The sequence below is a fragment of the Oncorhynchus masou genome, chromosome 5, assembly GCF_036934945.1.
Source record: "Oncorhynchus masou masou isolate Uvic2021 chromosome 5, UVic_Omas_1.1, whole genome shotgun sequence".
NCBI classification, from domain to species: Eukaryota; Metazoa; Chordata; class Actinopteri; order Salmoniformes; family Salmonidae; genus Oncorhynchus; species Oncorhynchus masou.
The window spans coordinates 79,410,941-79,434,494 of record NC_088216.1 but is presented as its reverse complement, the minus strand read 5'-3'; the positions used below and the strand labels follow the sequence as shown (position 1 = coordinate 79,434,494).

Here is a 23,554-nt window from a genome sequence, read left to right as displayed (position 1 = left end):
TAATTGCCTATAATTTCCACCTGTTGTCTATTCCATTTGCCCAACAGCATGTGAAATTTATTGGCAATCAGTGTTGCTTCCTAAGTGGACAGTTTGCTTTCACAGAAGTGTGATTGACTTGGAGTTACATTGTGTTGTTTAAGTGTTCCCTTTATTTTTTTGAGCAGTGTATATATATATTTTTTATCCAGATGGATAAACACTCCAAACAGCCTACGCGACCATGCATGGTCCTTAAGCACAGCGCTGGTACTGCCATCTCCCGGGGTTGGCACACTGGGCAGCTGGAATGGGGTTATGGGTAGGACTGGCAGGTGGCTAATCTGTCTTTTGTATCTCCATACAAAACTATGCCATGCACACGCCATCTCATCTCAACGGCCAGTAGGTGGCGTGTGACCTGGCTACTGGGATGTTAATTAGTGTTTGTATACAAACTGCTGCTCACACACATGCTGGTATGGAATCAGGAAGCAACCGTGAGGAGAGTCAACCAGGTAGTAGTGTTTTTACAGTATCCAAAATTATTCTGTATTTGATTAGATTTTTGTTAGTTACTAGATCATTTTCCCCGCTGCAGAATGCCACAAGAGGGCACTAGAGAATTACATTGTTACAAGAAAAAAAAATGTTGGACACTGTTGCTGTTTCAGTTTTACAGCTGAACAGCAGGTCTTGCATCTCACGCTGAACTCTCCCATCCATACTGACAGAGTTAGATACAATAGCAAACAAATAAATAACTGATCCTCCTGCCATAGATAGGTGGGAATTAACTGATCCTCCTGCCATATATAAGTGGGAATTAACTGATCCTCCTGCCATTTATAAGTGGGAATTAACTGATCCTCCTGCCATATATAAGTAGGAATTAACTGATCCTCCTGCCATATATAAGTAGGAATTAACTGATCCTGCTGCCATTTATAAGTGGGAATTAACTGATCCTCCTGCCATATATAAGTGGGAATTAACTGATCCTCCTGCCATTTATAAGTGGGAATTAACTGATCCTCCTGCCATATATAAGTGGGAATTAACTGATCCTCCTGCCATATATAAGTGGGAATTAACTGATCCTCCTGACATTTATAAGTGGGAATTAACTGATCCTCCTGCCATATATAAGTGTGAATTAACTGATCCTCCTGCCATTTATAAGTGGGAATTAACTGATCCTCCTGCCATTTATAAGTGGGCATTAACTGATCCTCCTGCCATATATAAGTGGGCATTAACTGATCCTTCTGACATATATTAAAATGAACTTTCATGCCATTCATCAGTAGTTCTCAAGTGTCACATCACAACTGACAATATTCCTATTGTACCAACAGGCAACCATAAACGTGATATACTTGATGAGCTGTTGGATTGAAAACCTTCAGGAGGTTCTCTCTCCAGGAACAGGGTTAGAGAGCCCTGCTCTACAGACTATCAGTAACATTTCAACTAACTATCTACTAAACCTAGCCCTAACCTTAACCCTTATCCAAACCCTAAACTTAACCCTTACCCTCAGCCTTTTTATTTTATTTTATTTCACCTTTATTTAACCAGGTAGGCTAGTTGAGAACAAGTTCTCATTTGCAACTGCGACCTGGCCAAGATAAAGCGTAGCAATTCGACACATACAACAACACAGAGTTACACATGAAATAAACAAAACATACAGTCAATAACACAGTAGAACAAAAGAAAACAAAAAGTCTATATACAGTGAGTGCAAATGAGGTAACATGAGCCTTTTCCCCTAACCCTTATTCTAAACCGAACCGTAACCTTAGCAAGCAGTTGCTTATCAACAGTTTGTTGATAGTATGACCATCTGTAGCGCATATCTGAAGAGCATCTACAGATGGACTATCCGGACTATCCACATAAAGTGTGACCCTTGCTTCTTATCTGCACAAATAAAACAAAAATAGACCAAAAAAGGTTGATCTGAGCACTCAGACAGTACAGCCGTTATCAAGCACCCAAGCTAACATACTAAAGTTGGCTAGCTTGCTAGCTACTTCCAGACACAACTGAGAAAACACCTCACTCTGACAATTTTACTGGCCCAAGCAGAGCTGGTTAGGCTGTTTTCATTCAAATGTAGGACGTTAGTGACTGTAACTGTGCTGCTGGCAACAATTTAATTACATGTTTTGCTTTTTACCTAGGTTTACTGACACCGGTCATATTCAAGGGGTGTTGTGAGTTCGTAAATTCATCAGTTCTTCTGCGCTCTGGCACACTCAGTAGAGAGTGCTCTGAAATCGGCTTAGATCTGCGGAGTGAATTTACAAACACACCCATAGTTGACATGGTGACACTACAGACCAGAATGTCAGCACCTGTTTCATATGGCAGGGTGGGCCAGTGACAACAGGCCTAGTTCGTTATTGACTCTGGACAATAACCATGGGGGGCCTCATGGTTTAGAATTTGGTTCATGATTACAAGAGCTCAACTGTGAATTGAACCACAGCAATGGCCACTGATTCAAATGGCAAGATAGAGTGGTGTGGTGTTAGAGAATATACCTGTCCAAACAAGCTTTTTACGATTTAAACAGAGGCTATATTAACTCGGATAAACATCTTTAGACTTAAGACGTTGAAGACTGTCATTAATGGCCTCCTCACAGTTTTAATTTACTTCAATTGACCATGCCATTCTATTCAAAACTACTCTCAGTTGAATTATAATTCTGTCTCAGAATCCCGGCAGGGCCAAGCACAAACCAGTCCAATCTGATTTACTCAATTAAGTACCTTGGGGATTTATTGTCCTTGTGAAGCACACACACCCACACACATGCATGCTTGCACACATGCACACGGACACGACCACACACACACCCACACACACAAACAAGCACATGCATGCAATAACCCGATCAAAGAGTAGCAGGATCAGATGGTGGTACAGTCCCTTGCTATTGTATGGTGGATATGATCGCATTCCTTTAATCAACTCCAGGCCGTAACATTGTCTGCAGTTAATTTTCTAATCGGGCCATGGGGGGGGGGGCTTGCTGTTCTCAGGGGGCAGTGCCTGTCTGTAAAACCTCTCTCATTACCAGCCAACAGAGAACACAGCAACCAGTGCTTAATTTGAGCCTCTCGTTTTCGGACTGTATCGTTCCGGAACGCATTTGCCAGGATCTGGTACCTCAAGTGACATGAAAAATAATTGTCACTGTTTGCAATGTAAAAATGATAGTAAAGGCAATCAGAGTTAATTAATGTTGACTCTTCTGTAATCCCACTGCCCCTTAAATAACGTCATGTGATTTATTTTTTGTTGGGCCGGCCCAGGTTCACGGTTTGTGCAACATTGTAGCCTATATAGACCAATGAGTGGCCATTGCTGTGGTGAGAGAGCGTGCCATTCTATGATCTTGCTCTATCTGCTCTGATGTACAAGAGCCTGCAACTCTCTCTCTCTCTCTCTCTCTCTCTCTCTCTCTCTCTCTCTCTCTCTCTCTCTCTCTCTCTATCTGCTCTGATGTACAAGAGCCTGCAACTCTGTCTCTCTCTCTCTCTCTCTCTCTCTCTCTCTCTCTCTCTCTCTGCAACTCTCATCTCTCCAGCGTTGAACTTCATAATGTATTTCCTTATAGAGTCATAGCCGCTGTCATAGCCATAATTACTGCTGTCTGTTCAGAAATAAATGAAATAATTCAGAATAATTTAGCCACAGAGGATCAATAGTTTATATCCAAGCTGTGGATTGTGTATAGCCCAATCACAAGGCATTCCTACATTCGGGAACACGCTGCAAATCTGTCAGTGAACAGCATGAAGCCAAAATAGGCCTTTGGAATTTTTGGTACTGGCTCATCGGCCAATTGCCGGTGAGTGAGCTGCACATCGTTTGATGAGTCAGTGAAACTGGAAAGTTTTTTTAGAACTATAATTTCCTCCTCATATTGTACAATATGTGTCCTCACACACACCTAGAACCGGGCTACTGATGTATTGAAGAAAAGGTCATTTTTATTCATCTCAGATTGTCAGTTTGTCAGTGTCAAAGTATCCTGTCATTTCGATCATTTTGAGGTATTAAAAAATATTCTGCTAAAGTCTGCATCATCTAAAATGATGTAGAAGTGTATGAAATGCATTTATAAAAGGCCAACATTTTCCCAGACACTAGGCTACAATTTTTTTCCCCATGTGTGAAACTTCTGCAAGCGCCTCTACTCTACTGTTCTATGCCTGTACTCAAAAGCGGTGATAATGCATGCAATACTTTATTATAAAGGTGATTTGTTTTTCTGATTTCTGGTACATCAGAGCCCCCGCAGGTCACCACCCTCCCGGGCTCATTTTTTGTTCCGGCACCTCCCAATAACAAATGAAGCACTGACAGCAGCCAAACTGCATGAACTTAATGATTTAGACACCTGTTCCACTGGATGTCTCATTACCAGCCTGCTAAAACAGAGAACACCAACAGAGAACAACCAAACTGCCAGCAGAATCTCTCTCATTACCAGCCAAGAGAGAACACAGTAACCAAACTGCCAGCAGAATCTCTCTCATTACCAGCCAAGAGAGAACACAGTAACCAAACTGCCTGCAGAATCTCTTTCATTGCCAGCCAAGAGAGAACACAGTAACCAAACTGCCTGCAGAATCTCTTTCATTGCCAGGCAAGAGAACACAGTAACCAAACTGCCAGCAGAATATCTCTCATTACCAGCCAAGAGAGAACACAGTAACCAAACTGCCTGCAGAATCTCTCTCATTACCAGCCAAGAGAACACAGTAACCAAACTGCCAGCAGAATATCTCTCATTACCAGCCAAGAGAGAACACAGTAACCAAACTGCCTGCAGAATCTCTCTCATTACCAGCCAAGAGAGAACACAGTAACCAAACTGCCTGCAGAATCTCTCTCATTACCAGCCAAGAGAGAACACAGTAACCAAACTGCCTGCAGAATCTCTCTCATTACCAGCCAACAGAGAACACAGCAACCAAACTGCCTGCAGAGCCAACCTATTGGATCACTTAGGTCTGAAGAACACATCATATGGTCTGAAGAGAATAGAATACAGAGTTATGTTTATTTGAACAACTTCCTTGACATACTTTTCATTGCTGGCTTGTCAGTCACCGTGACTGAGATAAGATAACAACCCCCAACCCCCAACATCCCTAACCAAAAGGTAGGACTGGAAAGTTCAGCATTATAAGCAGTGGATAAGAGAGACCAGCCCTAGGGTGTGTTCTATTCTGAGGTCCCAGTGACGGGCAGGAAGGACAATGGGAGACAGCTAAATACTCTGGTGCATTCTACTTCCCAGCACTCTGAGCCTCTGCGGAACATCTCCCTCAGCACAGGAAGGTAAGACCGGACTCCTCTCTCATTCGGATATTGAGGAGACAATACTTTTCTGTATTCTTTGAATTTGAGGTTCAGGTATAATTGCAGAACATTATTAATTGTTTTATCATAATTATCTGTGTATTTCAGTATGCAGAAAATCGGCCATTATTGAGTAATTTACTATTTATTTTTACTTTTTAGATTTTAGACAATTTACATAAGGGCAAAATTAAACTGTAAATCAGAAGCAAATCTAAAGAAATCACATTTTAAGGATAGGCCTATTAGAAAAATCTGGAATTAAAATATAGTTTTTCCTTATTTTCCTTTTACAATTCATTTGTTTGGGAAATGTATTTTTGACTTTCAGGTTTCCAACTGATTTGAGTTTTACAATTCATCTTTTGTTCCAATTAATTGTATATTCTTTGTGGGATTTGACTGTGACATTAAACATTTGACTCAGACAATAAATTCCAACAGAATTAAAGAAGTTGTACAGGCTTTTAATGTTTAACAGTTATTTCCATAACCTCTAAGTATTCCACATTGTTTCATATTACTAATAATTCAAATTGGGTTCCCATCTAAACTGGACACTGCAACATTCCTCATGGAATTGGAAATTCTAAAAAAGAACCTCTTAATCCCAACCTCCTGGTCCCTTTAAGGAGAAGGCAGCCTGACAGGTCTATTTGTGGAGCGTTATCCAGTGGAAATGAGCAGGAGAAAGCTAGGATTGTTATCTGTCTGGAATAGTTACCACGCCAGAGACGATGAACGCCTCTCCCTCTGTCTGCCATCACTTTATTTTCTGGGGGAGAGCCATTGTCAGCAGAAGGGGGATGGGCCACGGTCTCCAGGCTCCAGACCGCAGACTCCAGACACCAGGCTCCATAACCCAGGCTCCAGACACCAGGCTCCATAACCCAGGCTCCATAACCCAGGCTCCATAACCCAGGCTCCATAAACCAGGCTCCATAACCAGGGTCCAGGCTCCATAACCCAGGCTCCAGGCTAACCCAGGCTCCATAACCCAGGCTCCATAACCCAGGCTCCATAACCCAGGCTCCATAACCCAGGCTCCAGACACCAGGCTCCATAACCCAGGCTCCATAACCCAGGCTCCAGACACCAGGCTCCATAACCCAGGCTCCAGACACCAGGCTCCATAACCCAGGCTCCATAACCCAGGCTCCATAACCCAGGCTCCAGACACCAGGCTCCATAACCCAGGCTCCAGACACCAGGCTCCATAACCCAGGCTCCATAACCCAGGCTCCATAACCCAGGCTCCAGACACCAGGCTCCCTAACCCAGGCTCCAGACACCAGGCTCCATAACCCAGGCTCCAGACACCAGGCTCCCTAACCCAGGCTCTAGGCCAGAGGGTGAGCCGTAGTAGTAGGGTCTGGTGAAGTAAACCACTTGGAGCCCTGAGTGACCACTTTTAACCTGTTGATAATGTACTGTAGTAGGTGGAGAATATCAAACCATGATTATATACTGTCGTTAGTGGAGAGTAACAACCATCATAATGTTCTGTAGTTGGAGAATAACAACAATGATAATGTACTTTAGTAGGTTCTCGATTAACAACCATGATAGTGTAGTAGGTGGAAAATTACAACCATGATAATGTACTGTAGTAAGTGGAGAATAACAACCATGATAATGTACTTTAGTAGGTTCTCGATTAACAACCATGATAGTGTAGTAGGTGGAAAATTACAACCATGATAATGTACTGTAGTAAGTGGAGAATAACAACCATGATAATGTTATGTAGTTAGTGGAGAATAACAACCATGATAATGTGCTGTAGAAGGTGGAGAATAACAGCCGTGATAATGTAATGGGCTTTTTTATCTCGCCTGAGTAGCCTCGTTTCACTGCCAAAAATAAAATGAAACATCTGGTGTTCAGCGAAATAACAACAATGTCAAATACAGGTAGCTTAGTCAAATAATTAACATCCAATCACATTAACCATTACTCTCTGGCGAGAATTCCACTAATGGTCTGTATGTAGCCAAACGTAGCTGCTGCTCATTCCGTTTGCTCGAAAATTGATAAAAATGGTTTAAAAAAGGCCCATGTTCATAGAGACACATACCAGCTCTACTGGTAGTACTGCTATTACCAGCAGTACTGCACCTGTCGACGACACAAATTGTTCTGCTTCCATTTGTTGTTAGCCCAGCTAGCATGGACACTGACAGTTGTGAATCTGATGCAGCCGAGGAGCTACTGCCCCCGTACCCGGGAAAGCACCGAACAACAGACAGGAACGTTGGACCAGTGAAGAGGCGCAAATATGATGAGAACTACATTGATTTGGGGTTCACTTATATTGGGAGTAGTGCCTTTCCTCAGCCACAGTGTGTTATATTTACATTTACATTTAAGTCATTTAGCAGACGCTCTTATCCAGAGCGACTTATATGTGCAAAAGTACTATCTCACAACTCAATGAAACCTTCACTCTTCTGCAGACATTTAGAAATGAAATATGCCAATTTGGAAAATAAGCCACAGGAGTTTGAGCGAGAATTAAGAAGACTTTCGAGTAGTAAGACAAGTATAAAAGCAACAGATACCATTAATAATAAGGGGCTGGAAGTGTCTTATATGGTGAGCTACCGAGCGACCATGTAACGCTATTACAACATACAGAATTGCGCTGGCTATCAAGGGGCAAAGTATTGGCATATTTTTATTTATTTATTGAGAAACGAGCTTAAAGTTCTCTTTGCTGAGCATCATTTTCACTTGTCTGAATCCTTGCAATGACGAGTTTCTCACACGACTGGCCTATCTGGGTGAGGTTTTTTCTCGCCTTTCTCTATTCAATGTGCAGGACCAAATTGAGGCTATGATTAAGAAGTTGTAGCTCTTCTCTGTCTGCATTAACAAGGACAACACACAGGTCTTTCCATCATTGTATGGTTTTCTGTGTGCAAATGAACTCAAGCTTATCCATTTGATGCCCTGCCTCCAGTCCACTCACCGATATCTGAACAAGAGAGCCTCAATCTAAATTGCAACAAACTGTCTTGTGAAAATGTAATTTAATCAGAAGCCACTGCCAGGGATAGGGCTGCGGTCAGAGTATCCCGCCTTGGCAAATTGGGCTGTTAAGACACTGATGCCCTTTGCAACCACATACCCATGTGAGAGTGGATTCTCAGCCCTCACTAGCATGAAAACTAAATACAGGCAGGTGTGTGAAAAATGATTTAATACAACCCAACATTGCAGAGTTATGGGCATCCTTTCAAGCACACTCTTCTCATTAACCTGTGGTGAGTTATTCACAATTTTTGATGAACAAATAAGGTTTTATATGTAAGATGGCTAAATAAAGAGCACAATTATTGATTATTATTATATTATTATTTGTGCCCTGGTCCTATAAGAGCTCTTTGTCACTTCCCACGAGCTGGGTTGTGACAAAAACTCACATTCATTGTTATGTTTAATGAATATATCTTATAGTGTGTGTGTGTGGCAGGCTTACAATGGTGGCAACAAAAAAAAACATTTGAGAGTGCGCTGACCCTGGTGCTAGAGGGGATACGCAGCTGGAGGTTGAATGTTTGAAGGGGTACGGGACTATAAAAAGTTTGGGAACCACTGCTGTAGATTTGTGGTCTCTGTCACTTCAGAAACAATAAGTTTCATTTTTGTCTTCTAGGGGAATCTACATTGCCAAGATGCCGGATCAAGTGTAAGTATATCATGTTTCCGTTTTCTTTTCCAGCAGTCCCCTTTAAGAGAAGTGTCAGACATCACATGGCAGTTATCTTAAGAAACACTAGCAATGACGGCCTGATAAATTCTGTCTGCCACATCAGGAAGTATTCCAGACACTTTATCTCTAATGCAAAATTATGTTTACACTAAAATGTGTTTTTTCTTTACAGACAAGAGGTAAGAGCTCGAATTGTATTGCATAAATGCTGATCAACTCTGGTTAATTGAGACATACTGTCAATCATAATTTGACTATATCTAAATTAATCAAATTGATTTAATATTTTTGAAGCAAAAGTCGAAGATCTCTGCCTCCCGTAAGCTCATGCTAAAGGTGAGTCTATAGCCACACTATGACTACAGCAATAACACTTGACTGTTTGACAACTACCTATCATATGTGGCAATACATTTTCAAACTTAAATGTATTTTCAGAGCTTAATGGTGGCCAAGGCGAAGGAGGAGATCGAGCAGGAGACAGTGGATAAAGAGGAGGAGAAGGAGAGGTATCTGGCTGAGAAAGCTCCTCCCTTGCAGACTGGTGGCATGTCGTTTGCTGAGCTCCAGGTACTCCTATCCATACATATGTTCAATAAACCTGTTGACTGTTTATGATCCTGGGTGCTGGGTAGCTCATTGCTGATTCTAATTTTCCCAACAGGAGTTATGTCAGGAGTTACATGCTAAGGTTGATGTGGTGGATGAGGAGCGATACGACATTGAAGTCAAAGTCATGCACAACACCAGAGAGGTAACATAGCCTACATGGTGCTGCTTGAATCATACACTACATGACCAAAAGTATGTGGACACCAGCTTGTCAAATATCTCATTCCAACATCATGGGCTTTAATATGGAGTTGGTCCCCCCCTTTGCTGCTATAACAGCCTCCACTCTTCTGGGAAGGCTTTACACTAGATATTGGAACATTGCTGCGGGACTGGCTTCCATTCAGCCACAAGAGCATTAGTTAGGCCTGGCCCCCAGTCTGCATTCCAATTCATCCCAAAGGTGTTCGATGGGGTTGAGGTCAGGGCTCAGGCCAGTCAAGTTCTTCCACATCAATCTTGACATACCATTTCTGTATTGACCTCGCTTTGTGCACAGGCATTGTCATTCTGAAACAGGAAAGGGCTTTCCCCAAACTGTTGCCACAAGGTTGGAAGCCCAGTATCATCTTAAATGATACTGTAGATTGTATGCTGTAGATTTCCTTTCAATGGAATTAAGGGGCCTAGCCCGAACCATTAAAAACAGCCCCAGACCATTTTTCCTCCACTCAACGTTACAGTTGTAACTATGCATTCAGGCAGGTGGAGTTCACCTGGCAACCCTGATTCATTCGTCGTACTGCCAGATGGTGAAGCGTGATTCATCACTCCAGCGAACGCATTTCCACTGCTCCAGAGTCCAATGGCGGTGAGCTTTACACCACTCCAGCCTACACTTGGCATTGCGCATGGTGATCTTAGGCTTGTGTGTGGCAGCTCAGCTATGGAAACCCATTTCATGAAGGTCCGGACCAACAGCTGTTGTTCTGTTGTTGCTTCCAGAGGCAGTTTGGAACTCAGTAGTGAGTGTTGCAACCGAGGACAGACAATTATCCACAGGGACCTTCAATGCTGCAGACATTTTTTGCTACCCTTCCCCCAGATCTGTGCCTTGACACAATCCTGTCTCGGAGCTCTACGGACAATTCCTTTGACCGCATGGCTTGGTTTTTCATCTGACATGCACTGTCAACTGTGGGACCTTATATAGAAAGGTGTACCTTTCCAAATCATGTTCAATCAAGTTAAATTACCACAGGTGGACTCCATTCAAGTTGTAGAAACATTTCAAGGATGATCAATTGAAACAGAATGCACCTGAGTTCAATTTCGTGTCTCATAGCAAAGGGTCTGAATACTTATGTAAATAAGAAAAAAATTGCAGAGATTGTACAAAAAAGTTGGATATTTATTTCCATTGTGGTCCCAGATGCCTGTTGTGTAGCCCATAAAGATTGAAGCAACTTTAGTTTTATCTCTATGATTGTCCACCTCTTCTGTCCCATAGATCAAGGACCTGAACATCAAGGTTCTGGACCTGAGGGGGAAGTTCAAGCGGCCCAACTTGAGGAGGGTGAGGGTCTCTGCTGATGCCATCCTGCGCTCCCTTCTGGGCTCCAAACACAAGGTCTCCATGGACCTCCGGACAAACCTGAAGTCAGTTAAGAAGGAGGACACAGAGAAGGTATGTTTTGTTTGCCGTGGTATAGTTAGTGGGTCCTCATCAGACCAAAGGTAGCAAGCAATAGTGCTGCTCTGTCCTGCTCCTCTCCTCTCTACCTGACATTCACTCACAGTCCCTTCAGTTTCCCTTAAATCAGGCAAGTTTGGCTCGCAACCGAGTTTTCAGTGTTTATTTTAAAGAAGTGATCTTTGTGTGTACTAATGTGTGCTGGTGAACTATAGAATAAAACTATGCATTTGGAACATCTGACTGGTTCTTGCCAGACCGCTTGTAGTGGGGTTTGACGAAAGATAATGATAATCACAATCTCTACAGCACCTGCTGTCTAGAGAGTTGAAAACAGCAGATCTGGGACAAGGTAGCACATCCAGTGAACAGGTCAGGGTTCCATAGCCGCAGGCAGAACAGTTGAAACTGGAGCAGCAGCACAACCAGGTTGACTGGGGACAGCAATCAGTCATCAGGCCAGATAGCCCTGAGGCATGGTCCTAGGACTTAGGTCCTCCAAGAGAAAGAGAGAGAGAATTAGAGCATTCTTAAATTCACACAGGACACCAGGTAAGACAGGAGAAATACTCCAGATACAACAGACTTACCCTAGGCCCCCGACATAAACTATTGCAGCATAAGTACTGGAGGCTGAGACAGGAGGGGTCGGAATACACTGTGGCCCCGTCCGACGATACCCCCGGACAGGGCCAAACAGGCAGGATATATCCCCACCCACTTCGCCAAAGCACAGCCCTCACACCACTAGAGGGATGTCTTCAACCACTAACTGACTATCCTGAGACAAGGCCAAGTATAGCCCATGAAGATCTCCCCCATGGCATGAATCCGAAGAGGGAGGGCGCCAACCCGGACAGGAAGACCACGTCAGTGACTCAACCCACTCAAGTGACGCACCCCTCCTATGGACAGCATGGAAGAGCACCAATAAGCCAGTGATTTTGATACAATTTTGATAAAAATATTTTTTTTTACGTTCAAACGACTCTCCCGTAAAGTCGTGACTTGCGACATAAGCCGAGTTTCCTGAATCGGGTCCCATATTTCCATAAGATATATTGTGGTGGCTGTAAAAAAAATTGACTTTCCTGCTCCTCTCCTCTGTACCGAAGTTTCCCTTATAGTCCCTTCAGATTCCATTAAATCCTGTTAGTTTGGCTGTTCAGCCTACCTTAGTTATCCCTCACCCATAATGGCCCTGCCATTCCCAACCAATCAGAGCACTTGGAAATGTGTATCTGGACACTCAACCCGTCCACTCAGGTCAGAGTGTTATCGTCATCTGAAGGGAGAAGACACATTTTCTGAGGACTTTTTATTGTTGTCAGTAACACCAATTTCTGAATGTTTTGCATGAATAGAAATGTAAGTTTCAGGGGGGTTTATTGGTGGTTTCACATGCTGTGTAATAATAGGTAATTACCACTAATTACTTAAAGGTATTTTGATAACTTTCATCCAAATATTTTACTGTATGGCTGTAACTATAATTTATTTTTTATTTTTTTACCAGGCAAGTCAGTTAAGAACAAAGTCTTATTTTCAATGACGGCCTAGGAACAGTGGGCTAACTGCCTGTTCAGGGGCAGAACGACAGATTTGTACCTTGTCAGCTCGGGGGTTTGAACTCGCAACCTTCCGGTTACTAGTCCAACGCTCTAACCACTAGGCTACCCTGCCGCATTCTTTAATGCCATTACTGCATTGTGCATTATTTATCGTATGTGGTATTATTCTGTACTGCCATCAGTGTTGTTATTACATTGGTTGCACAAGTTCTTTTACAGAAGTTGTTTAATTGTTGCATTGGTAAACATAGTATTTTGCATGAAAACGCTACAGCAGTGTGTTCTATAGTGGCCTTTATTAAGGTGTTTTATTGGTAAACATAGTATTTTGCATGAAAACGCTACAGCAGTGTTTTCCATAGTGGCCTTTATTAAGGTGTTTTATTGCTCTGCCATGGGTGAGCATCCAGAGTCATCCCAGACACTACTGATTTGATTTGATTTTCTTGAAGCTTGCTCATGCGCAAACTAATTTACGACCCTGTGGGGGCAGATCAGATAAGATCTCATCCCTGGAGATTCTCACAACAGGCTGGAGAGAGAGTGCCATAAATATTTTCCCTTCTCAAGCCAAGCAATTAGTTCCTCTCTCTCCAAGAGGTGAATGTTTAGTTTCTATGTTTATATTGACGCTGTGTTTATAGCCCTACGTGCATTGCCATTTGCCATTTATTCATGTACATATATATTGCATAGTTAACTAATACTGTTTACATGTGTGCATATCTTTGCCTTATACCACCACAAAAAATAAGATTCCAAGTCATTTGCATTATCACACATACATAACTACCTTCAATAGAAGCAGCTGTGTCCATGTGTGTGTGTCCATGTGTGCGTGTCCATGTGTGCGTGTGTGTGTGTGTGTGTGTGTGTGCACCTGTGTGTGTGTGTGTGTGTGTGTGTGTGTGTGTGTGTGTGTGTGCACCTGTGTGTGTGTGTGTTGGTGTGTGTGTGTGTGCACCTGTGTGTGTGTGTGTGGTGGTGACTATCATGAGAGTAATGGGCCTCAACCTAAACAATCACCATAAGTTAATAATGGGTAAGGTCATTCACAGTCGATCACTCTGAGGAGTTCCTGCTAGATGTTTTTACAAATAGTGTGATGCAACGATGACTTTGGTTGTTGTTTTTTTAATAATATACTGTCTGGAGTTTTGTGTGGAGTTTTGTTTAAATTGTCAGGTCAATGTTTCCCTGAGTCTGTACATAAATTACATGATCTAACAGTTTGTTTTTGTACCTTGAAGCTGACCAGCCGTAGGGCTGACAAACTGAAATCCTACTGTCATGATAGTGACTGCCATTGTCTGTGTGCCTGCAGGAGAAGACAGTAGAGGTCAGTGACTGGAGGAAGAATGTGGAGGCCATGTCTGGCATGGAGGGCAGAAAGAAGATGTTTGACGCAGCCAAAGGCACCGCTCCATAGACACAGAAGAGAATACTAAACATTGGGTTACCTTCAGTTTCGTGTTTCTTTCATTTTTATTAGTCCCGGACATTCAACATGTACGAATGGTTGTCCTTTTTATCTCTTGTGAGTGTATCTACTTTGTCTTTCAGTGCCACTAATACAATTGTTTTATTCTTTGTTCAGCATGGTTAATACAGCACAAGCTGTAGGCTAATCACAATTTTATGTTATTTTGTTATGGGTGAAAAAGGGCATGAAGACAATTTCTGCTCCTTACTGATAATATTGGCCTGAGAATAAATTATAAAGTAAGGTAAGCCAGCTTTACTTTAAAGCTGAAGATGCTTTAGATGTTTTGCTTGCTGTACATTCATCGTGGCATATCCTTCTACTACAATAAAAATATGATTATTTATGCAAATGTATTATTTAGTTCATCCGACTATTGTTGTTAGTGTTCAACACCAAATGATAACTGTAAAGTATCTACTAGAGTGCATACCATTCACACAACTACACTCTCCTGATGGTGTCCTTATGAAAGTAACAACCAGATCAGATAGAAAACATTCTTGGGAACCTGTGGGTAAATTACGATTGTCGTGAAATGACTGACGTAAAAACATATGTCTAAATATTTCAAAACCTTACTCCAATCAGAAAGCAATACTGTAGGACATTATACATACATTATACATACATTATACATATATTATACATACATGAACAAACATGGACTTTGAGACATGGACTCAAACATTGTCACGCCTTGGTCTTAGTATTTTGTGTTTTCGTTAATTAGTTGGTCAGGCCAGGGTGTGACATGGGTTTATGTTGTTGTATTTCATAGTGGGGTTTTTTGTAGTATTTGGGATTGCGGCTGAGTAGGGGTGTTGTATAGGCTTGGCTGCCTGAGGCGGTTCTCAATCAGAGTCAGGTGATTCTCGTTGTCTCTGATTGGGAACCGTATTTAGGTAGCCAGGGTTTCACTTTGTATTTCGTGGGTGATTGTTCCTGTCTCTGTGTAGTGTTCACCAGATAGGCTGTAATAGGTTTCACGTTCCGTTTTGTTGTTTTTTGTATTTATAAGTTATTTCGTGTATCGTCATTTGTTCCATTAAAGAACATGAGTAACCAACACGCTGCATTTCGGTCCGACTTTCTTTCGACAAACGAAGAACGCCGTTACAAACATGACATCATTATTTCAAAAGACGGATGGTACTCCTTTATCAGAGTCAAATAGAAAATGAAAAATATTACCATAGCTCTTTGTCTACTGAGAACTTTTTGTAGACTAGTACCTCTGCCTTTCAATTTGATAGGTCAGGTGGAACATTAAAAAAGGTAGCTTTTTTAGAACCAAATCTCTTTTTTTTAAATGTAAATGGTATTTTATAGAAGGGTCCAGACCCCAATGAGCGATACCTTTCCTCATCCTCGTTGTGCAGTACAGGTGCTCTAGAAGAAAAAACACGAGCAAAGGCTCCAAAAACACCCAAATAATGAAACATAGTCATAACATTGTCATGATGATCGTCACCGTCATGACAGGGTGTGCTTTGTTACAATTATTGTTACCAGGTATTAGCCTATTTACAAACCCCGGTATTACTTGTGGAATATTGCTCAAACACATCCACTCCTCTCATATCTCTACACAAGTGCAGAGGGAGTTTGATTAGGGTTAAGGGGTTATGTCTCAACAGGGCCCACCTCAGTCTCAGAGCAGTAACTGCAGTGAGGGTAGAGGGCAGTGTTACCTAAGTGCGGAACGAACGATCAATGCTGTCTGTGTTCAGATTTCCATTCAAACTTGTAGTAGGCCTGACAATGTTGCATTAGTAGCTGAAAGGAATTCATTAACTGTGGATTGCATCCTAACTTGAATCGTCTGGAACTTGGACTTTTTCATTCAAGGGGATATTTCTGTGAAGAGTGCATGGCTTTCCAGTTAGGCTTTGTCCCTGGAGTTCTCAAGTGCTTCAGTACAAGTATGGAGGGATATGCAGTATCACTAGATACTGTAATATCACTTGTATATTATTTAACATTTAACCTCATGTCTGTCATGATAAGGCCAGGTATGTATGCATGAGGGCAGTTTTATTCATGAAGGTTATTATAAAGTGTTACCCAGTTCAGTTACAAAAACCAGAGGATTGTTTTTCTATAACCACATTAGCATATGTGGATGTTCATTTACTGTAGTGCTGATCTCAGTTTTATTACCACGGATCAACTCCACCATAAAAGTCTAACAATTCTCTGTAAAGAAGGTGTGACAGTATTCTTGAAAATACCCTTTGGATACTGGTTTCCTAATAACAGGTTGTGTGTTGTTGCATCCATAATTCGAAATTAACGTTATTGTTTGAATTAAATAGTTTGGATTGTTTCAAGAGTTCATAAAGAGCTATGCATTTTGATATGTTTCGTTGTACTCTAAGTGCTATGGATTTAATGTTTCAGAAACACTGTTATTCTGTTCGTCGGACCAAGGAAGTTCAGAAAGGAGCAACACACGGGGTGCTCCTATCATAAAGTGGTGAGGTGTGGTGGGTGATTAGATTGGAGAATATATGTTCAGTTTTATTTATTTTGTTGTAATGTTTTGGGCCATGCAAAGTGATTTTCACTAGATAGTAGGACTGGGAGTTGACACTCTTGGAAGAATAATAGCAGGGTATAAACTTAGATCATGGAGTCATTGGTAAACATTTCTATGTGTTAGCAGTGAATTTTCTATGCTCTTAAGATTTAAGATATTTTGTATTAATTTTTCTTGCTCATCTGTTAATTGTATTTTTAAGTACATACCATTTAAGTATTTTTATATTTTGTATTATTTTTATTGTAAAGACTTCTGGTACGTACCATCTGTTAATTGTATTTTTATTTATGGTACATACCATCTGTTAATTGTATTTTTATTTATGGTACATACCATCTGTTAATTGTATTTTTATTGTAAAGACTTCTGGTACGTACCATCTGTTAATTGTATTTTTATTTATGGTACATACCATCTGTTAATTGTATTTTTATTTATGGTACATACCATCTGTTAATTGTATTTTTATTGTAAAGACTTCTGGTACGTACCATCTGTTAATTGTATTTTTATTTATGGTACATACCATCTGTTAATTGTATTTTTATTTATGGTACATACCATCTGTTAATTGTATTTTTATTTATGGTACATACCATCTGTTAATTGTATTTTTATTGTAAAGACTTCTGTACGTATCTGTTAATTGTATTTTTATTTATGGTACATACCATCTGTTAATTGTATTTTTATTTATGGTACATACCATCTGTTAATTGTATTTTTATTTATTACATACCATCTGTTAATTGTATTTTTATATGGTACATACCATCTGTTAATTGTATTTTTATTTATTAATGTTAATTGTATTTTTATTTATGGTACATACCATCTGTTAATTGTATTTTTATTTATGGTACATACCATCTGTTAATTGTATTTTTATTTATTGGTACATACCATCTGTTAATTGTATTTTTATTTATGGTACATACCATCTGTTAATTGTATTTTTATTGTAAAGACTTCTGGTACGTACCATATGTTAATTGTATTTTTATTTCTGTAACTGTAATAAATATGATTACTTTTAAATGTACATGAACCATAGTCTTCACATTTCTGAGTAATATTCCTTGAATTATTATTTGGTGAAATGTTGTTTATAATATACATAGCATATATGCTCGGTCTCTAACCGTGCATCTCTGAGCTATGGGTAACGCAGTCATTTTGTCACGCCTTGGTCTTAGTATTTTGTGTTTTAGTTAATGAGTTGGTCAGGCCAGGGTGTGACATGGGTTTATGTTGTTGTATTGGGGTTTTGTAGTTATTGGGATTGCGGCTGAGTAGGGGTGTTGCATAGGCTTGGCTGACTGAGGCAGTTCTCAGTCAGAGTCAGGTGATTCTCGTTGTCTCTGATTGGGAACCGTATTTAGGTAGCCTGGGTTTCACTTTGTATTTCGTGGGTGATTGTTCCTGTCTCTGTGTTAGTGTTCACCAGACAGGCTGTATAGGTTTTTTCACGTTCAGTTTGTTGTTTTGTATTTATTTAAGTTATTTCATGTATCGCTATCTTATACATTAAAGACATGAGTAACCACCACGCTGCATTTCGGTCCGACTCTCTTTCAACAAACAAAGAACGCCGTTACACATTTAATGCTAGGACATTGATTTCAAGATATTGGCTCTTTGATCCTTAGCCTCTTAACCCTCCTGCTGTTTTCTGGTCGAATTGGATCAAAGTTTTCTCTCTGAAAAATGTAGCTAATTTAAAGTTCCATGACTCTGTCCACACAAGGCATCTGAAAACACAAGATACATGATGATTTTCATTACATTTTGGGTATTTTATTGAACTTTTGTACACCTGTGGTGTTCCCAGCCAAAAATGACCGGTCATTAGACATTAATGGGTGAGACTACAATTAATGTATAAAATTGAGTTCAGGCACATGCCCATTCATCAGATGGACACACTTCCTCTCCCAGAGCTCCCACATGCATTTGGGACGGCAGGTAGCGTTGGGCCCATAACCGAAAGGTTGCTGGATCGAATCCCCGAACTGACAAGGTAAAAATCTGTTGTTCTGCCCCTGAACAAGACAGTTAACCCCCTGTTTCCTGGTAGGCTGTCATTGTAAATAAGAATTTGTTCTTAACTGACTTGCCTAGTTAAATAAAGGTTAAACAAATAATTTAAAATGCATGTGTGTTTGAGCACATGCACACACACTGCACTCCCCTTCTTGGCTTCCATGGCAACTCGCATGGGAACCATTCCCCCGTGGGAACCATTCCCCCGTGGGAACCACACCTGTCTGCATTTTCACAAACAATTGCAACATGGTTTCAATAATATATAGATATACTGTAAGTGAGGCTCTTGATCATATCTTTGATCATGACACTGGTGAGGAGGAGAGAGTCCTTGTTAAACTTTGACAGAAAGTAGTCTGTTGTATATAGCACAATATGTTTCATCTGAGTATTTGTTATAGTCAAAATAATCCATGCATAATTTTATTTTTTTACTCAAAAACGAGTTGTATGAGCTCAGGTCAATGAGGCCTACAGGCCATCAATAGAAAATAGAAGTTCAAAACTGAAAATAGAAGTAATGTTCACAATAACTTTTTTATTTAATTTGACTAAACGAGGCAAGTCAGATAAGAACAAATTCTTATTTTCAATGAGGGCCTAGGAACAGTGGGGTAACTTACTTTTCAGGGGAAGAATGGCAGATTTGTACCTTGTCAGCTCAGGGGTTTGAACTTGAAACCTTCTGGTTACTAGTCCAACACTCTAACCACTAGGCTACCCTGCCTCCCCAAATTAAGTTGATAAAAGATCTAACACAACATTAGGTGATAATATATGTATTATTATGGATTTATAATCAGCTATAATGGGGCGATCATTTTGGACCGGGAACACAGAATTAATTAACATGAAACGAACACCACAGGAGGGTTAATAACTGCAAAACGGTAAACTTAGACACATGCATCTTATAGTATTCCGAGTGGTGACGCATGGCTCACAACCTTGGCTATACCCACTGGATATGATTATGGACATAATACACATAGTAATGGAGTCCGATTGATAACCGTTGTCTATTATTATTCAACATCATTTTTACACGTCTACATAATGGAGACCCCGTCATCCTCAATTGATGGGAATTTCCACCAACTAAATAATGGTTCGGCAAATTCCACCAACCCATAATGGTTGGGCAATTTGCACCAACCCATAATGGTTGGGCAATTTCCACGACACTGTAAATGGTGACTCATTCAGTTGATGGGGGTGTTCTATATTACACTACATTCACAGGCCAGAAACACACTGTAAATATTTGGGGCAACATGGGTAGCTAGAAAAAACATTGAAAGGCTGTGGAGGCATGTTCTGAATCATAATGTCACATCAGATCTGATATGTGTGGGGGTCACAATAATAGAGAACGCTGGGGTGTAAATTAACAGATTTGGCAGAGAGATAAAGAGTGCTGCTAACATGCTGATGCAAGTGAGGCCAGAGGAACAAGACACTGAACCGTGGAGGTGCAGTGTGAAAAACGGAAATAGGCCGATACCCTTCAACTGTAGTGTATAACAATACTTTTATATCCAATGGGAATATACAGATGTAGGATTTACATTTTCCATCACTAGCACATTAGAGGATGCTGCCTATATACATAGACTTCAAACCACTATCCACTTTAATAATGGAACACTAGTCACTTTAATAATGTTTACATATTTTGCATTACTCATCTTATATGTATATGCTCTATTCTATTCTATTCTATTCTACTGTATCTTAGTCTATGCCACTCTGACATTGTTCATTCATATATTTATATATTCTTAATTGCATTCCTTTGCTTAGATTTGTGTGTATTGTGTGTATTGTTGCGAAATTATTATATATTACTTGTTAGATATTACTGCACTCTCGGAGCTAGAAACACAAGCATTTGGCTACACCCACAATAACATCTTCTAAACGTGTATGTGACCAATACATTTTGATTTGATTTGGAATTTGAGACAGTTTGCTCCAAAATAATCCTGTAGCAACAGGAAATGTGATTTATTACATGGATTTTAGTTAATTAACGTTTTTGCAGGGGTTGATACATTTTCCGTGAGGGAAAATCAAGTCTGAAATTTCAAAGTGGAAATTTCAAACTTTAGAAGCCATTTTACAACTCAAATACACTGCAAATTTCCCTGCAACAGGGTGGTCAAATTAAGATCATACATCTGTCTGCAAATTTTTTCCTAATCTAACAGCTGATTCTTTCTTACTGTTGCTCCTAATTGGAAAATAATATATACAATAATTGTTGCCAATGAATAACAGATGAGCATTTCATTTCATGACCCACACATCTAGATATGTCCAGTTAGTTCTGTACTGTATGTGATGTGTATCAGGGCTATGCTGTGCTGTCCCTCGTGCTACCTGGTGACCACTTGGAAGACTCTGGCCCTGTAATAACTCAGGTCAGAGGTCACAAGTCAGAGGTAGCCTAATGTTGAACAATGCTCTTGTGTTCTTTGGCACAATGGTGCCTGCAGATTTCTTCACAGCGGAGTGGTGCCAGGAAAATAACCTCTCCCTCAATGTCAACAAAACAAAGTAGCTGTTCGTGGAATTCAGGAAACAGCAGAGGGGGAACCCCCTATCCACAGGACTGCAGTGAAGATGGTAGAAATCTACCAAGTTCCCCGGCGTAAACATCACTGACAATCTGAAATGGTCCACCCACACAGACAGTGTGGTGAAGATGGCGCAACAGCGCCTCTTCAACCTCAGGAGGCTGAAGAAATGTGGCTTGGCCCCTAAAACCCTCAGAAACGTTTACAGATGCACAATTGAGGGCATCTGTCGAGCTGTATCGCCACCTGATACAGCAAATGCACCACCCGCAACCGCAGGGCTCTCCAGAGGGTGGTGCGGCCTGCCCAACTCATCACCAGGGGCAACACTGCCTGCCCTCCAGGACACCTACTGCACCCGATGTCACAGGAAGGCAAAAAAGATCAACCACGGCCTGTTCTCCCCGCTGTCTTCCGGACGGTGAGATCAGTACAGGTGCAAGCTGGGACCAAAACACTGAAAAACAGCTTCTATCTCAAGACCATCAGACTGTTAAATAGCCATCACTAGCCGGCTATCCCCCGGTTACTCAACCCTGCACCTTAGAGCCTGCTGCCCTGTATACATAGATATGGAATCACTTGCCACTTTAATAATGTTTACATACTGCTTTACTCATCTCAAATCTATATACTGTATTCTATTCTACTGTATTTAGTCAATGCCACTCCGACATTGCTCGTCCTAATATTTATATATTTCTTAATTCCAGTCTTTTACTTTTAGATTTGTGTGTATTGCTGTGAATTGTTCGATATTACTGAACTGTTGGAGCTAGGAGCTAGAGACTGTAGAACTGGTGTTATAGTGCTATTAGTCCAGAATAGGGGACCCTCGGGAAAAGATGCAGAATGCCACTCTTGATTTGTTGATGTGTTTCATGTTTCCCTCTAGGGAGAGTCACAGAGTTAGTGTTGCCGACCACAGCACTGTCACTGGGACAATGACTCGGGAATCAATGGTGACCTTTGATTTTCAGCCTTGAAATTCACAGTCTGCAACAATGAGAGAGCTGTAGCGAGCTGTATCACTCTCCCTGGAGTGCTGCTCACATTGAGGACACCGATCCAATGAGAAAATACATTTCAGCTGTGCTGTTACACTCAATCAAACTGTGTGAGAAAAGGGCTGACACACTAAATAATTGCTTTGATCCATTGATTGAAACATAAAAATAGAATGCTGTATAGAATTATTAGAATTATGATTTTGCTCTTCTGTTAGTACATTAGTTAGGACCCTACTGTCTTGTTTGGAGAATGCTTTGCTGTCTCACAATATGCGCTATTTTTGCAACAGAGGAGGTGGAGGGGGCCATGGATGAGGAGGTTGCAGAGGTGAAGGAGGAGGTAGAAGAGAAGAGGTGGTAGAGGAGGTAGGGGAGAAGGAGGTTGCAGAGGAGGAGTAGGAGGTAGAATAGAAGAGGTTGAAGAAGAGGTGGTAGAGGAGGTAGGGGAGAAGGAGGTTGCAGAGGAGGAGGAGGAGGTAGAGGAGGTTGCAGAGGAGGAGTAGGAGGTAGAGGAGGTTGCAGAGGAGGAGTAGGAGGTAGAGGAGGTTGCAGAGGAGGAGGAGGAGGTAGAGGAGGTTGCAGAGGAGGAGGAGGAGGTAGAGGAGGTTGCAGAGGAGGAGTAGGAGGTAGAGGAGGTTGCAGAGGAGGATATAGAGGAGGAGGAGTTTGCAGAGGAGAAGGAGGAGGTAGAGGAGGAGGAAGCATTTGCATATTTCTATTTTGGAACGCCTACTCGGTGAAGTGCACGTAAGCAATAACTCAATTCGCTTTTGCATTTCTTCTAAACAACTATTTTTTTTTACTTTGGCAAAATGTAAAGTCTACACATCTTAGTCCACTCTGTTCATAACAGATTCTAGTTTTGTGAACAGAAAACTACATTGAGATCGAATGTTTCATCGATGAGAACATTAGTTCCATCGCGTTCTCCCACTGCCGGCCACTGTGCTTCCTCTCTACCATATTTGATAAATCCAGTAAAATATCTCTCTC

General features: G+C 41.0%; 1 protein-coding gene across 2 annotated transcripts; it reads left to right on the top strand.

Annotated features, from left to right (window-relative positions):
* Positions 1–5,144: 5,144 nt before the first annotated feature.
* Positions 5,145–15,450, top strand: LOC135540331 (troponin I, slow skeletal muscle-like). Of its 2 annotated transcripts, XM_064966920.1 has the most exons (8): positions 5,145–5,346; positions 8,590–8,633; positions 9,026–9,058; positions 9,377–9,418; positions 9,521–9,652; positions 9,747–9,836; positions 11,145–11,321; positions 14,223–15,450. In XM_064966920.1, exons 4-8 carry the CDS (start codon positions 9,410–9,412, stop codon positions 14,325–14,327), a joined length of 513 nt encoding a protein of 170 aa, XP_064822992.1. In that variant the 5' UTR covers positions 5,145–5,346; positions 8,590–8,633; positions 9,026–9,058; positions 9,377–9,409; the 3' UTR covers positions 14,328–15,450. The 2 variants fall into 2 exon arrangements, with proteins under 2 accessions (XP_064822992.1, XP_064822991.1); XM_064966919.1 differs by lacking the exon at positions 8,590–8,633.
* The last annotated feature ends 8,104 nt before the right edge of the window (positions 15,451–23,554 follow it).

Excerpts from the sequence above, each read along its gene's own strand:
- LOC135540331 (XM_064966919.1), top strand. Across the intron at positions 9,837-11,144 it reads TCATGCACAACACCAGAGAG|ATCAAGGACCTGAACATCAA; the intron begins GTAACATAGCCT and ends TCTGTCCCATAG. Across the intron at positions 11,322-14,222 it reads AGAAGGAGGACACAGAGAAG|GAGAAGACAGTAGAGGTCAG; the intron begins GTATGTTTTGTT and ends GTGTGCCTGCAG.